The sequence below is a fragment of the Chrysoperla carnea genome, chromosome 3 (genome assembly GCF_905475395.1).
Source record: "Chrysoperla carnea chromosome 3, inChrCarn1.1, whole genome shotgun sequence".
NCBI lineage: Eukaryota > Metazoa > Arthropoda > Insecta > Neuroptera > Chrysopidae > Chrysoperla > Chrysoperla carnea.
This window is the reverse complement of record NC_058339.1, coordinates 48734799-48750113: the sequence shown is the minus strand read 5'-3', so window position 1 is coordinate 48750113 and position 15315 is coordinate 48734799. Positions and strand designations below refer to the sequence as shown.

Sequence of the window (15315 nt, the reverse complement as noted above, 5' to 3'; positions counted from 1 at the left end):
TAAATATTTATTATTACACTTACAGTTACAAAACAACACAATAAATATATCCTTTCTTAATTATTTGTTAGTATTATAATTCAAGTCAAATTATAAAAGCATTACAATACTATTTTGCGACACTTTGAATTCGCAAAATCATTTATTATATCGTCGTACGAAATCTTGTTTATTAGCTCTGACTCTATGCACAAGAGAGCTAAAGCGTTTAGCTTTTCTTGACTTAAAGTCGTTCGGAGGTAGTTCTTTACTCTCTTCAAGCAAGAGAAGCTTCTTTCACCTGAACAATTTGTCGCTGGTGTACAAAGAGCCATACGAAGTAGTATATCCAAGTTTGGATAAATGCTTCCTAGATTCTGATCTCGCAGGAATAAAGACAGACTTTTTAATGATCCAGAAATTGGTTTTATTGAAATTCTTTCAGATGAAAGGTAGCTTTGAAAGTGTACGCATTCCTGAACTAAGTCTGTTTCTAAATCCGATGTTTTCTCACATTAAACCGTGTCTAACAAGTACGATGTACATGTATATTATTTAAAAAGCAACTTATCAAAAAGAAAAATAATCGCTGAGCTCATAAAAATTATTTGTATTTTCTAAAAAAGTTGGCTTTGTGAAAAAGTTAAAAAATGTAAACATTCAATTTAAATAATTCGTGTACGACATAAGCGCTTAAGGCATGATCATTTGGATTTTTCAAACTTTTTCTTACTACAAATAAAATAATTAACTGATAAAATGTATCCATTTTCTAATCCGCAAATTGTCTAAGTTCATATTTTTAGTAGAGGGAATTTTTTTATTGTCATGTTGCAATCGTTCAAATATCAGTTATTCGATTGATTTAAACAAAAAAAACTATACTTATTCTGAATCTCTATAAGATATCGAACTAGTTTTTTATTTAATAAAAATTAGTCAGTATTTTTTACGCATAAAGAAATAACTTTCTGGAATAGAATTTGACAATTTGCAAACTTGCTGCAGCAATCATGATTAGACCATCGATATTGTATCAAGATTGAATTGTGTAAGGAGATCTCATAATTATTAGGTACACGGAGAAAAAATTATAGTAATTATCAGTGAAGAAAATATGTAAAAATAACTAAATTTCGACTATAATATGGAATCGCTATTGCGATATTCTAAAAATTCATGATCATTACATTATAATCAAAAGCGTTTAGCAATTGTTTATGCAGAGATTTTGAGATATTTATTATTTAGCACTGTATATAGGACTATATTTCGGTTTTTGTTGAATATTTTAATTCCTCTATAATTTTTGAAATTCGTATTTTGTGTGTGTATTATAATTTTTTCTAAATTTTGTCAATCGAAATAAAAAATTTATGAACTAAATTTGCCGCCCCTTAAAATTTGCCGCCCTAGGCTCCAGCCTACTCAGCCTGCTGGTAAATCCGCCACTGCCTGTGTCAACCAAAAATACGAGTAAGACAGAGAGACAACATTTTTTTTCTGTCTATCTCTTTACTATTAGAGACAGGTAGAAGAGTCATATACCCGCCTCGCTTCCTCCTCTATGAGCAATACGGACTTGGATAAAGAAACCCACAAAGAAGTTTATGGCACACAATAAAGCTATAACAATGGTGACTTCGGCTTAAAATAACTCGCCCATGCCTGATCAAGATACTAAATTGAAGAAGAACAAATATTTCTTACGAATATAATTTAGTTCATATAATAATACGAGAGGCTAGGAATACAATATAAAAATTTGGGGTAATACCGACGGTAATTTTTTAATAAGAAATTATTTGATCGCACAAAAAAAAATTATAAAAAACACACAAATTAAATAAGGCTAATCTAAATTTCCTTTTTTTACATTGAAACACTAAAGAAATCATTTAACTTGATAAATTAGTAGCTAATATGTTAGTCTAAGAAACGAATAGACGGCAAAATTAGTTTAGAAATTATATGCCTGGCTCGTTCTACATGTTGGGGCATGGTGGGTTTTATCTTTCTTTCTCCTCGATGAAAAATGTGTGTTTTTACATGCGTTGGTCATTATGTTATATTCCATGTATTTGCTTATAATTCCAATGAATTTTGGTTGCTCTAGCGTATTTGTTATTATAATCGATGTCGTTATAAGCGATGATGTTATAACCGATTTGCAGTATGTTATTGATGTGGCGAAATTTTCTTAAGCTGCCGCTGAACACACCCACATATCAGCATATTTTATTTTTCAACAGACCGAAATGATCGTTAGTCTTTTAACTTTTCTGATGTAGTCAAATTTGACAGCTGTCGTTTCTATAAATGCACCGTTTTGTAACCGAACTTTCATCGGTTTACTCAATTTACAACCCAAAGGAGGAGTTTAGAAATATTTGAACTAGCATGAGAAAGTCAAAAAATTTTTGTCTGAAAATTTTATAAATTCAACATTATTTTGACAAAAATAAATACTTTTTATGATAAGGAAGAAAAATCAAATTCCAGTGCGAGCAGCTACAGTCACCTGTGCTCACCTTTTTTGAAACTGTATTATTTAGTTGTTAGTGCATCCGCACGAGTCAATATTTCAGAAAAGTCTATAACGTTTGAAAGCATAACGAACTAAACAGTTTGACTACAAAATGCATAATAACAACAATGAATGATTAGTCCATACTGCACATGAAAGTTAGTGCACTATACTTTAACGATATAGATGTGTTATTATTATTATTATTGTAGTTGGCTCATTAGCATGTCGACAATTACTTATTTTAGCAAAACAAGTCACACACAATTATAACAACACATTTGTTATTCTTGGCTATTAACTTAGTAGCAATGTAAATCATATACAGAAGAAACAAAGATGCATCCATGGTAATATTAAAGTGTACATCTTTTATTAGATCTTAACCAATATTGAAAATATTAGACTGAAATATTCCTGATAGAGCCACAGACCAATCGCAGATCCAAGGCAATATCTTCTGTGGACCGCACAATAATGAGTTTCATCCTTCGATTGGCAAAATTTTCTAAAACACAAAAAAATGGCCATATTTCTTTAAACAATCATGTTCTTATTTCACTTGTAAAAACAATAAAATTGAGTTAAACGAATTATTCAATGGTATTCACGTTGTTAACTTGAAAAACTTTTCAGCCTGCATAAAAAAAAGCAGCTTTATATCGCTACTCGGTCCCATTTGTACCAGGTGTCGCAAATTTTGAAAAAAGTATTTGAAAGGAAACTTTTTGGATTTTTTTCAATAATTTTTCAAAAAGCTCGCAAGGTGAAGCTACCAACAAATTTTCATCCCTCCATCTTTTATATTTTTGGAGAAAATGGACACTAAAATTTTGCCCTAATTTGCCCCTGCACGAGAAACTCAAAATTTTAGCATTTCTGAAATATTCCAAGCATCATATCTCAAAAACTATTAGACATACGGAATGTAGATCGGCTTAAATTGTTTCAAATTTAGTATACTTTCAAAATGAATGGCAATTAATGTCAAACAGCCCACAGTTTTTGAATTGAATTGTAAATACTGAAAAAAGTTCGAAAATTTTTCAGTTTTTCACTTATTACGCAGGAAGTACAACTTTTTTTCTTGCAAAATGTGGTTTCTGACTCTCCTAAAAGGTGCAAATAACATAATAAAAAAGGAGATTCACTTCGCAATTTGCTATTTTAATGAAGTATTTGACTGGCGTATAAAGCACAGTAAATTTCTTAACTCCTAATCAGATATTGTAAGAGTAAATTGCCTGCCACAGTAACGGACATCAACAATAATAAACCGCAAAGTTGAGTCCATTAACCTCATAACTAAATAACTTTTGAACTTGTGAATTTCACAAAGTTATGTATTTCGTTTATAAATTGTCACATTATAATGAAAGGTTGGTTTCAGGTCATTAATCAAATTTTTTATAAAACAAATTTAAACAGAACATTGAAATATTAATATAAATAATTAGGTTGTAGAATTATATTACTGGTATAAATATTTACACGATTTATTAGTGAACTTAAACTTAACAAGTGAAAACAAACAATTTACTGAGTTAATTGTTGAAATACCATGTATAGACAGTGTTGATTACTCTGTCACATTACACATACATACATGTCACACACAATAACTGATATACCGATCTAAAACATACTACTATTTCAATTTGATGTCTTTTTTCGTTTTTGAGTAATCGTGATGACAGAGGGGTAGACGACAGACGGCAGACCGACAACCGGAAATGGACTAATTAGGTGATTTTATCACCTATACCACAATTTTGTTCATAGCATCAATATTTTTAAGCGTTACAAACTTGAGACTAAACTTAGTATACCTTGGTATATTCCATAAACAAGGGTATAACAATGAGAAACATTTAAAATGAGAAGTTGGTAATATGATATTTTTCCTTTTTTCGAAGTAGGTTTTCTTAATTTTATCATGGCTGATCTCTTTACAAAAATAAAATGCAGGAGCTAAGCTTAATTCCATATGATTTAACAAAACCCATTACGAAAATATTTGACACCTCAAGCACCCCTATAATTACTAATATTTTGTTCTATATAATTAGAAAAAGTTAAACCATGCAGAAGTATAACTAACTGTGAACAATTTTTTTAAATTATCAGAAGTTTTAATGGCTTTTTCAAATAATAATAAACTCAATTAAATTTATATGCATTTGTAGATCAGATATTATTACATTAAGTAAAAAGGAAGTTAATTTAAAATATATGTTAAAATAATACAAATTTATTATGTGCATTGGGATACGCACTTTATTCCAGAAAAGATTCGATAATAAGATAAAAAGTATTAATTCTTTATATCGAGAATATTATCTATTAAGAATACAATTCTGAGTACTACAAGTACTCTTTCTCTATATTTCATTTTTAAACTTTTTTTTTTTTTTATTTAAAAAAAGAAAAATTATTTTTTATAACCATTTTAAATTTTTAATAAACCACAATACATTCATTACAAGAATAAGCCGCACCATTTCGTAAAAGACTTTGTATAAGAAGTTTAAAAGTCTATTGAAACATTTTGTAAAACTTTTCTTCATCCGGCTGAAATTGAAATTTTTTTGTATGTAAATGATAATAATGTTGGAGAAATTGATAATACATGATAATGACGTTGGAGAAAACGATATACGTATAAAGGTAACGCATGTTTTTGGGCATTTGCAAGAGGTAACAAATGTTTGTGGTTGTAGTATTTAGGTAGTCTAACTCACACAAATTTTTACTTGTTACAAATAAGTTCAAAAAATGTACTCGACTTTTATACCTTATACTACACTTAGCGTAATGTTATTTTTATGTAGGGATTTGGAAAAATAAGTAGAAAAGCATTTCATCGTTTAACAAATTTATCCTGTTGTGAAAAAATTTATAGGGCTTTTTAGATACAATAGTTTGATTTTATAAAAAAGAATGAGAGGTGTCGTGGGACACCCTTTTGGAACAATGTTCCTATCTTATCTTTCGTATATTATACGTCCTTGCAGGTTTAGTGTAATTATTTTTTGTAAATTGTTTTTTTTAATATTATAGCTACTTTATACTTTATGAATTAATTGTAATATTAGTTTAAAAAAGCATACGTCTGATTTAGTAGTCAACCCAATATGAACGTACATTACCTTCATTTGGCTTGGTCAAGATATTTCTTATAACCTAACATCAAATTCCCGTGTACTTACTTTAAATTATCTCCATTATTTTTAACTTCTGATAACTCACAACTCTTTTTTTCAATGAAAACATAAACTTTGGACAAGATATAAATTGACAGATTGTAAATTATTTTCAAAATTTTCTCAAAATTCATGGTAAACTGAATCGATTAAAAAAGTTTTAGTTTCCTAGGTAACCCATCGTCGGATTTTGGAGTAGTTTTAAACTGTTGCATATTTATTACACATTCCAATAAATTTATCAAAATACACAACTATCTTTAATTTTTTGTTTACTGTATCCTAAATTGAGCTACAATTAAGAATTACTCATAATTCAATTACATTACCTATAAAAAGTAAAACTTTTAATGTGTTAAAAAGTAAAACATAATAATTTGTAGATCTACTTTAAAATAAAAAAAAATTGTAAATACTATAACAGATGTTTGAGATAAAATTTTGTGTTTGATATGAACAATTAAAAATGAAACAATAAATAATAATAATTTTTATTAAAGTTTACATTTTTATTTATTTATTTATAATTTTGTTTATTTTATTGACTATTGACATCAATTTCTAATTCTGTTAATTCAATACCATAGCATAAATAATCACAAATAGCTAAACAACACCACACGATATAACAATATTAATACAATAACTGCAAACATTTGTATACGAGCTATTAATATTGTGGTTTACTATTGATTTGGTAAAATATTTTTGAAATGTTTCAGGTAATTTTTTACCACCGAACTAAAAAAAGGGGTGTTATAATTTTGACAGCTGTATGTGTTTGTCTGTGGCATTGTAGCGCCTATACGGATGAACCGATTTTAATTTTTTTGGTTTCTTTGAAAGGTAATTTAACGGAGAGTGTTCTTAGCTATTTTTGTGCAAGATTAGGGTTATGTACAAATAAACCTGGCTCAATTCATTTGAAAAGTGAAATGGCAAAATAATTAGGTAATTCAAAACAATAATTCAAAAGAAGAAAGTCAACTCAAATATTTCAATTTCAATTAAAATATTTCCAAAAATTTGTCCCAAAAAATGATAGGTCTCTAAGTATCCTTTTCATCTCATCTGGATGTCCATGTCCATCAGTTTGATATTGATTTAAGAACGAGCGTTATAGGTTTAAAGGGTTTATTTGTGCGTCTCATTTTGGTTTTCTTTTTAATTTCTATTTTTAAAAGTATCATTCTTATAGAAAGACTCTACACTTTCTGATTTCATTTTTTGTTAATATTTACATTCTGTGATGATAAATTGGTCATAAAACTATTTCTTTGAATCTACTCTACATATATTTAAAATAGAATTCTTAAGAAACCTATAAATTTGTCAATATGTATAATATTTGATTTTATTATCTTCATAAAATGGTTATTGACGTTACATATTGAATATTCTATGTTCAACCATTCATCGAATACAATCGATAAATATGAAAATTTTAATTTATAAAATATATTGAGTAAGTTAATTGAATATCTAGTTTATTGCAATCATGTCTGCAAAATGTAATATGGAAATGGTGTAATAAGTGCTGTGAATATCGATTATATTATCTTTTCTTCGTGTAAAATCGTCTTCGTAATTTACGAAGATGAATAGACGTTGTTTATTACTGCTTTTGAAATTCAAATCCATTCAAAATTAATGATTAACTTTGAAATTAGTACTTACCTTTATACTAATTCTTGATTTTAAATTTTTCAAAAAATTATAGTCTATGAATCCTTACAGAAACGAAATTTCTATGATTCTTTTTGTCTGCCTCTTGAAGGAACTTTATACTTATTCTTGACTTAAAATTTTTCAAAAAATTATAAACTGCGAGTCCTAACAGAAACAAAATTTCTATGATTCTTTTTGTCTGCCACTTGAAGGATTAATAAAGCTAAGCTAGACAATATAAACAAGATTTAATCGTGACTCGAGTGTTGATCCTATGTAAATCGAAATTTTCTAGTTTCGTCTTAGGAAAGTTTGTGGACTGCCGTTTATTTTAAAAGAAAGTCATTGACAATGACGTATTAATAATAGAAAGTATGTGCAGCTGTCGAAAAGATTGAAAAATAAAATGCAATTTTTCACTCAAAATTTGCAAACTGTCTGTTAAACTTGTTGCTGTCTCATTTTATTTTATCAATGACTTTTTTTAACATAAAGGAGCAGATAATCGATTTTCATAAAATCCATAATCGAGCCACAAAATAAAAAAGCCAATAGTACGGAAACCAGTAAAGATCTCGCAGAGTCAGCGGGAAAAGAGGATTGTCAGGATTATCCCTCTTGCCTTAGAAACCTTGGAATAACTTTGAAGGTCCTTGTCAAAGTCATATTTGGACGTTAAATATTCTGCTCTTTCCAAATCTGGGTTTCTTTTGAAAAATTTTTGGTTCGCTGTAACTTTAAGGTTATGTTCAAGTTCAAATCCCAGATCACCATTGAATTTCCAGACCAAAACTTTGTCGAATATGGTGGTTATGCAAGAGTAACCATTGAAAAAATAACTTGATCTTGAAAATCATGGGCAAAATCAGATTTTTGGGTACAATTTTCCGCTCCCTTCTTTCTCGCTTTTGCTTTAAGTTTATGTTCAAGGTCAAATCCAATATCAGCATTTTGCATATTTTTTCTCGCTGATTCTGCGAGATTTCCAGGAGTTTCCATACTTTTGGAATGTATATAATCAATCAGTCCTATTTAATTATATAATATATAATACTCATATCATGTTCTTAAAATATACAAGTCTCACTCATTTAAGTGGTAAGATATTTTTGAGAATTGTGTTTATCCCATTTAAGTGGTAAATATTTTTTGAAAAAATGTCTCCTATAACATCTTATTGAACAATCCTGTATACTCAAAGAAATATTATAAAATTTATTATGGAAATCCAACGTGATTACTTTTTATTCAGGTCATTGTGAGTGTGTGTGTAACGTGTGCAAATACTAATAATCCATTCGTTGTTATAAATTGACCATAATTTAAGATAAATTAAATTTTGCATTTTGCATACAAATTTTCACTATTCGTGATATGAATGATACTCTCATATAATTCAAAAACATATTAATAGATTGATGCATTTATTTAATTTTAGATTCAAATAGAACAATCACAAACAAACACACTACACAGGATATTATTATTAAAACAACAAAATAGAAATTTTAACATTGTATTTCCACATGAAATATTTTTAATGTATAATATAATAATGGTTTCATATTTTTATTTTTAATATTCAAACAGGTAAAATAATATTAAAAATAATAATAAACTCCTTTATGCTATATTCTGTTTTTTACTACAATCATTTTATTATTTATAATACAGTAAACACATGCTAATTTTGAAGGGTAAAGAAATTTTAAGATTTCAATCGTATGCATGTGCGTCGCATTCATCACACACTGGGATATTTGAAGGCATTTTTATGCTCAAAATTAATTTAAAAGAGTATATACATGCAAAAGAACCTTATTTGACAATAATTTTGAAAAAAAAATTTTGTCTGATTTTTTGTTCTTCTGTTTTTGAGCCACTTTATTTATGCTTGCTTTTGTTTACACGCAAAGAACTTCTGAAATTATAAGTTTCACTGAAAATCTGTTTGCTCTTTTCTTTACTTTTGTCTGAATCTTTCTTTATCCGACTTTTTCTCTTAGTCTTAAAAAAATGACACAAGTTTGCGCAACATTTTTTTCATAAACATATTATAGATATAAAATGTGCCTTTTAACAAAAAAATTTTGGTGCGACAAAACCTCACACATAAACAAAAAGCTGAGTATGATAAATTTAATGAAAAATATTACTTTTTTAACAGCAAATATTAAATTATATTATTAGAAACATTAGAATTATAATCTAATAAAGCAGAAACCTTCTTAATTGCAATAACACAGTAAACATAAATTAAATATCACGGTAAATCGAGAGTGACAACAATAACATGTTTCCATAAAAACAGGTAGATTGCGGCTGACAAAACAGGTGGAGACGAGGTTGAGGTAACTCAAATGACCTGTTTGTGATGGAGTAACTATCTACCTACACCAAAAACTACTTTCGATGCAAAACAAAAGGGTTAGTTTTTCTGACTTTGGGCAAATTGCTAAAATTTTGATGTTTAAATTTTGTGCAGATTTTGGATTATTAAAAAAAAAAGTACTTTTTCGGTAAATAATTATTTAAGTAATTTTTTTTTCAAATCATCCAGAATTTGCACAAACTTCAAGCATTAAAATTTTGGAAATCTGGAATTTTTGTGGTTGCTGATCACGAATACGATAGCTAAAAGGTTCACTGATGCATCTGGATACCAAGGGGCTCTGGTAGTGATCTAACTTCCGGGAATTATGATTCAATTTTCAGAATATGCACTCAAAACAATACATTTTTCAATACACACATGGAATAACGCATTCTTCTAGGCAGATAATTTTCACATTTTCAAAAGTTGTTATATGTTGGTTATAAACAGCATTTTACGTAGAGAATATGAAATTGGATATTGTGAGCCTACCAAAAATATTAGCATAAAATCTGCAAATGACCGAGTGAATAAATGGTCTGAAAATTAGAAACATCAATTGTCGATATTTTAGTGATTATTGTATTATGATTATATTTTAGTGATATTTTAATTACTCAATTTTCCCTTTATTTCAGTCAGTAATGAAATATTTTTCTGCCCTCTCCGATAAGCGAAAAACACTGGTGGCTTATACACTGGTTTTACTGTATTTGCATGAACTAAATAAAATGTCAACAGAACTAACATTCAACATAGAAACGTAACATCCATGATCCATGTTATTATATATGTTTATATTACTAAATAAACCCTCAACGTCATTATATTTGCATATTTTAACTAGATCATATTTTATGAAGTACTTGCCTGTAATGATTTACAATGAAATTCCAGGTGGTATATTAAATTTCTTTTTCAAGTGCTTTTATTTCTTGCGACACAATCAAAGCTCTACTTTAAAATTGCATTTTATGTATTTCATAAATAACATTTCATGTATTACGCAAAGTACAAAATTTTGAATTAAAAAAAAAAAAGTTTTAAGCAAAAAAGTACTCATGTGTTTCTCTAGACGCTTACTTTTCGAAATAAAAGTTCTTGAAAAATTAAAAATGCAATATTCGATTTTAAAAAATGTGTTACTTTTTCAATCTCTGTGGGTATTTGCTAAGCTAACGCAGCTCCTGCGCTACGAATTTTTTTGTAATAACTACACATTCCGTAACCGAGGAATATCAATGGCTGCAATTAAGGTGGTTGTTTTCCTACAATGTTGTAAAAAAGTTTTGGATTATATGCGTGATAAAATTGTATAAGCTTGTAGTGAAATATTGTGTAATTTTTATCTCTACTGTACCACTACACTATTTATCATACAATATATAGTGTACGAAGATTTGTTTAAAATTCTCTTAATGTAGTTACCTCTCTTCAACCATAATACTCTAACTGAACTATATTCGTTTCTATTCATCAATAAAATGATTTTTTAGACTTTTTGGATCATTACTGAAACAAAGGATTATTTTCAAGACTGATGAACAATGCTAAATAAGAGAAATTTTGAACTATCAAATACTAAAATAACTTTTGAACATCCCTTGAGAAAATTTCGAACAGTAATTACAGATTATTTCATTCTAAAGCTTTAATTTTAAACTTTGATTTTCAAAAGTCTCCTATTCTAACACCTAACAAATTTGGGGAATATAGTTTTGGAACTTTGAAATTGTTAAATTGACTACTTTAATTATTAACTCTGAGCCATTCGTAATTAAATCGAGTAGTATCAGTATCTGTAGGTTATCCGAAACAATATGCCTCGATTTAATTTCTTTTATATTCAAGTTCAGTTTTCGTAATAAAAAATAGTTTTAATATCCAAATTATTATGTTATGGGAAATCCTGAACTATTGAGGATATAAAAATTATGTGAAAAATTTGTTAATCGGAATTCATATAATATAAATATCTTAATTTAGCAATAATAACTAATTAATACATCCTCAATTTTTCAATACACAGTTATAATTTATACATGTATATGCAATCATCTTTGTAATTCTAATAACAAATAACATTAACATGTATCTATATTAAAATATTAATTTTGATTATATTTAGAATATTTAAGTGGATCAATTTTGTTGCTTCCGGTATTTTAAAATATGACTCTTGAAGAAGACATATGGTTTGTTCAATTATAGTCTGTACAAACAATTACACTTCCGTTGTCAAATACTGAATGTATTGTGTAGTAAAAAGTAGCAGATATATTAAGAATACTAATTTATTTTAAATTTTTTATAAATTATAATTTTGATAAATTGCATTTTAATTGTTGCATAGACAAATGATCGCAGTGATAAAATTAGGATTCTCTTTCAAAAATGAAGTCTCCCACTATTCCTTCTAATATTATAACAGGCTATTATGAAATCGTTTTGTTAGTGATTGGAAAAAATGGAAGAATTTTGATTAACATTAAATTTCATTAGACTACCCTATTCCTTTATAAGTAAAATTTTGATACTTTTGTATGAAATATTGCACTAATGCACTCCTAACAGCAGCAAAAATAATTTTTTAATTTCATATTAATTTCAGTATTTTAATATCGTTGAAAAATGGCCATACACGCCGAAACATGTCTCTTAAGTATAAAAAAGTATATGAAATCATTTTAACGCCTTTTATTTGTGTTACAGAATACGTATACAAACGCTGAAAAATTGTTGGCAGCCGCTGAAGAACTTGCTCATACTGGTGAGTGTGACGCTGAAGACATCTATCGTGTGGCACATGAACTAGAGGCGCATGTGACGTCGTTTGCTGCACGTGTTGAACAACGACGTCGGCGCCTCGACCTTGCCGTCCTTTTTTATACACATGAAAAAGAGGTAAAGAATTTATTTTATTTTTAATCAGTTTTTGTAAACATATCTAAGCCCACAGTGGCACAAAGATAAAAATAATTCTGGAAATTGTACGCAATATGGAAAATTTTCTCAATTTGAGAAATCCCTAATCAGCTATAACCTCTTTGAATATTTGTTACTAATTTTAGTAGTTTTTGTACACTTTACTGACAAGAATTCCACTCTAAAAATAATCTAATTTGATAACTTGGCTTGTTTGATTAAAAATATTAGTTTATGGTTTTGCCACTGTAAAGAGCCGGATTTACACAAAGCGCCACCCTTGGGAAATGGCAAAAAATGCCACTCTTGGGTAAAGACCGCCCTTAGTTTGTTCAGCTAGTTCTGATAGAATAAAATACATATACAATTTGAACTTAAGAGAAAAAAATTATCTTTTTATCACTTTTATGCTTAAGAATTCTATATTATTTCAGAATGTATGTAAATCAGGATTTAAAAATTATGTGTTTGGTTGAGAATATGCTTGTGAAATTCACACTTACCCAAAAATATTTTGACCTTTCGATCAATTAATCGACCTCAAAATTTACCGCCTAGAACCATGGCCCACGTAAATCCAGGCCTTGCACTGTAGCCACTAAGATTAAAAATTTCTACATTTTGGTTAAAATCTCAGGATCCTTAAGCAAATTTATGAAATATTTACCTCTTTCATGAAAATAGAACTAACAAAAATTGTACCATAATTACTATTTGAAGGATTCTTCATGTCTTTGTAATACGTAATAATTTAAAAGAGTTTAAAAATAATTTTTATTTAATCATTTCTTTTTTAACAGCTAAGTAGTTGGGTTGATGAATTACGCCAAGAATTACAAAATGATGAAACGGGTGCTGACAGTTTAGAGGCAACAGAACGTTTATTAGAACAAACAGCACAACAAAGAGACTCTTGTTTAGACGCTTGTAATTCAACAATTGCTGAAGGTGAAGCACTATTACAAGAACTCAGGTAAATAAATTTATTTCTTATCTTTTCTACCATTTATTTGTGCGTTTTAATATAATTCCCAAGATGTTTTAATTAATTTCTTTGATATTGTTAAATTATTTAATTATTTATTATTTAAGACACACCGTTTTTATAACCGTTATTTCATTCTAAAAAAGGTTAAACAAAATAATTTGTAATTATCTATCTGAAAAAATGCTGCTACATTTTTTTCTAAATTATCTAATACAAGGAGTTCTTAAATTTTTAAGTGGTAGTTTGTATTAAAATATAAAAAATTGATACCGTATATATAGTTCCTTGACCACTTTTAAATTAGTCAAAATTTATTTACAGTAATCAAAATCAATATTTCTATTGAAATTAAAAAGTAGAATATTTTCGATGAAGCTACGAACAAGTTCAAAAGGGGAGAAGCTCAATTAAAAGCTACGTCCTTAATAAAAAATTTGAACATTATACGGCTTTGTACAAGGAATTGCATAAGGTAAACGGAGGATAGGCGGTTTTCACTTTTAAACCCAGTGAAGCGTGCGAATATCAAGCTAATTTTACCATAAAATATCTGTAATTGGCAAAAAAATCCAGTAATCAGAACGAATATCCCTGGTTTTTAACGAGGCCCGATTATCAAGACTGTATATTCAGATAGTAAAAATATCGATAGATGAAAAACTTATTTCTTTTCGTTACAAATCGACAATTGATAACGAAAAAATTAATAACAAACAAAGAAACTGCTATTATTGGAAAAGTAATATTGCCATGCCATAACCTGTGGCTTAAAATGTAACTACGATTTCAAGCCTTAAACAACTTAAAACAATACTGTTCAAATGTATGAATCAAATTATTCAAATATATAAATAACCCACTCTTTTGGTCTAACTATTCCATTAACCATTGAGGTTTTTGTAAGATCTAGGCCAGCTTAATACTGTCATTGATTGCTTGACGTTATTAGTGTGTTTTTCCCAATAACTGCTCGATTTTATGCACTCACTTGCACCAACCATTAGATTTTTTATTTTGTTTTTTGATACACTTGGTAAAACTTTGGATGTACATTGTAAATTTATATTTGATTTGTTTTTCTGTTTGATTAATTTTACAAAAAAATTCGACCAATTAAAAATAATTATTTTATAATAATAATGTGAAATGTAATTATTGTAGTTTTCATGTTTACTATCCCACAGATATAATAATTGTTTATTTAGAAATTAATATTATAGATTTATTTATAAAAAAAGATTATTTTTATATAGTTTTTTAAATTAGTGTATTTTTATGAGGTTGCTGATTTAATTTCACTTAACCCAGAAGAAGGTTAAGGGTTGATGCACTATAATGCACTAAAAATTATATTATTAGATGCTATTATAATATTATCATGACTGGCATATTTTATAGAAAGTAGAAAAAGAAATGTAGCTTACATAATATATAACAATTTATGGTTAAAAATGTCAGTCAGTCACTTAAAACAAGTAGCAAAATAAAAAGAATTATTATGGCTATAAAAAATAAAGAACTATAATTTATTGTTTATATTGCTTCATGTTAATGGTTTTTGGTTACGCTCAGACCTTTATATATGCTTCCTATGTGATCTGCCTGTCAGTTTACCTTTTCGGGACGGATGTAATTTATTCACTATTCATTT

At 28.0% G+C, this 15315-nt stretch overlaps 1 protein-coding gene across 3 annotated transcripts in view; it reads left to right on the top strand.

Annotated features, from left to right (window-relative positions):
- LOC123296432 (triple functional domain protein) overlaps nucleotides 1–15315 on the top strand; it is a 343272-nt gene that overhangs the window by 137450 nt on the left and 190507 nt on the right. For all 3 annotated transcript variants that reach the window (XM_044877904.1, XM_044877905.1, XM_044877903.1), the window contains exons 9-10: nucleotides 12464–12655; nucleotides 13477–13649. In XM_044877904.1, coding sequence (XP_044733839.1) covers nucleotides 12464–12655; nucleotides 13477–13649 — 365 coding nt within the window. The remainder of the gene's footprint in view (nucleotides 1–12463; nucleotides 12656–13476; nucleotides 13650–15315) is intronic.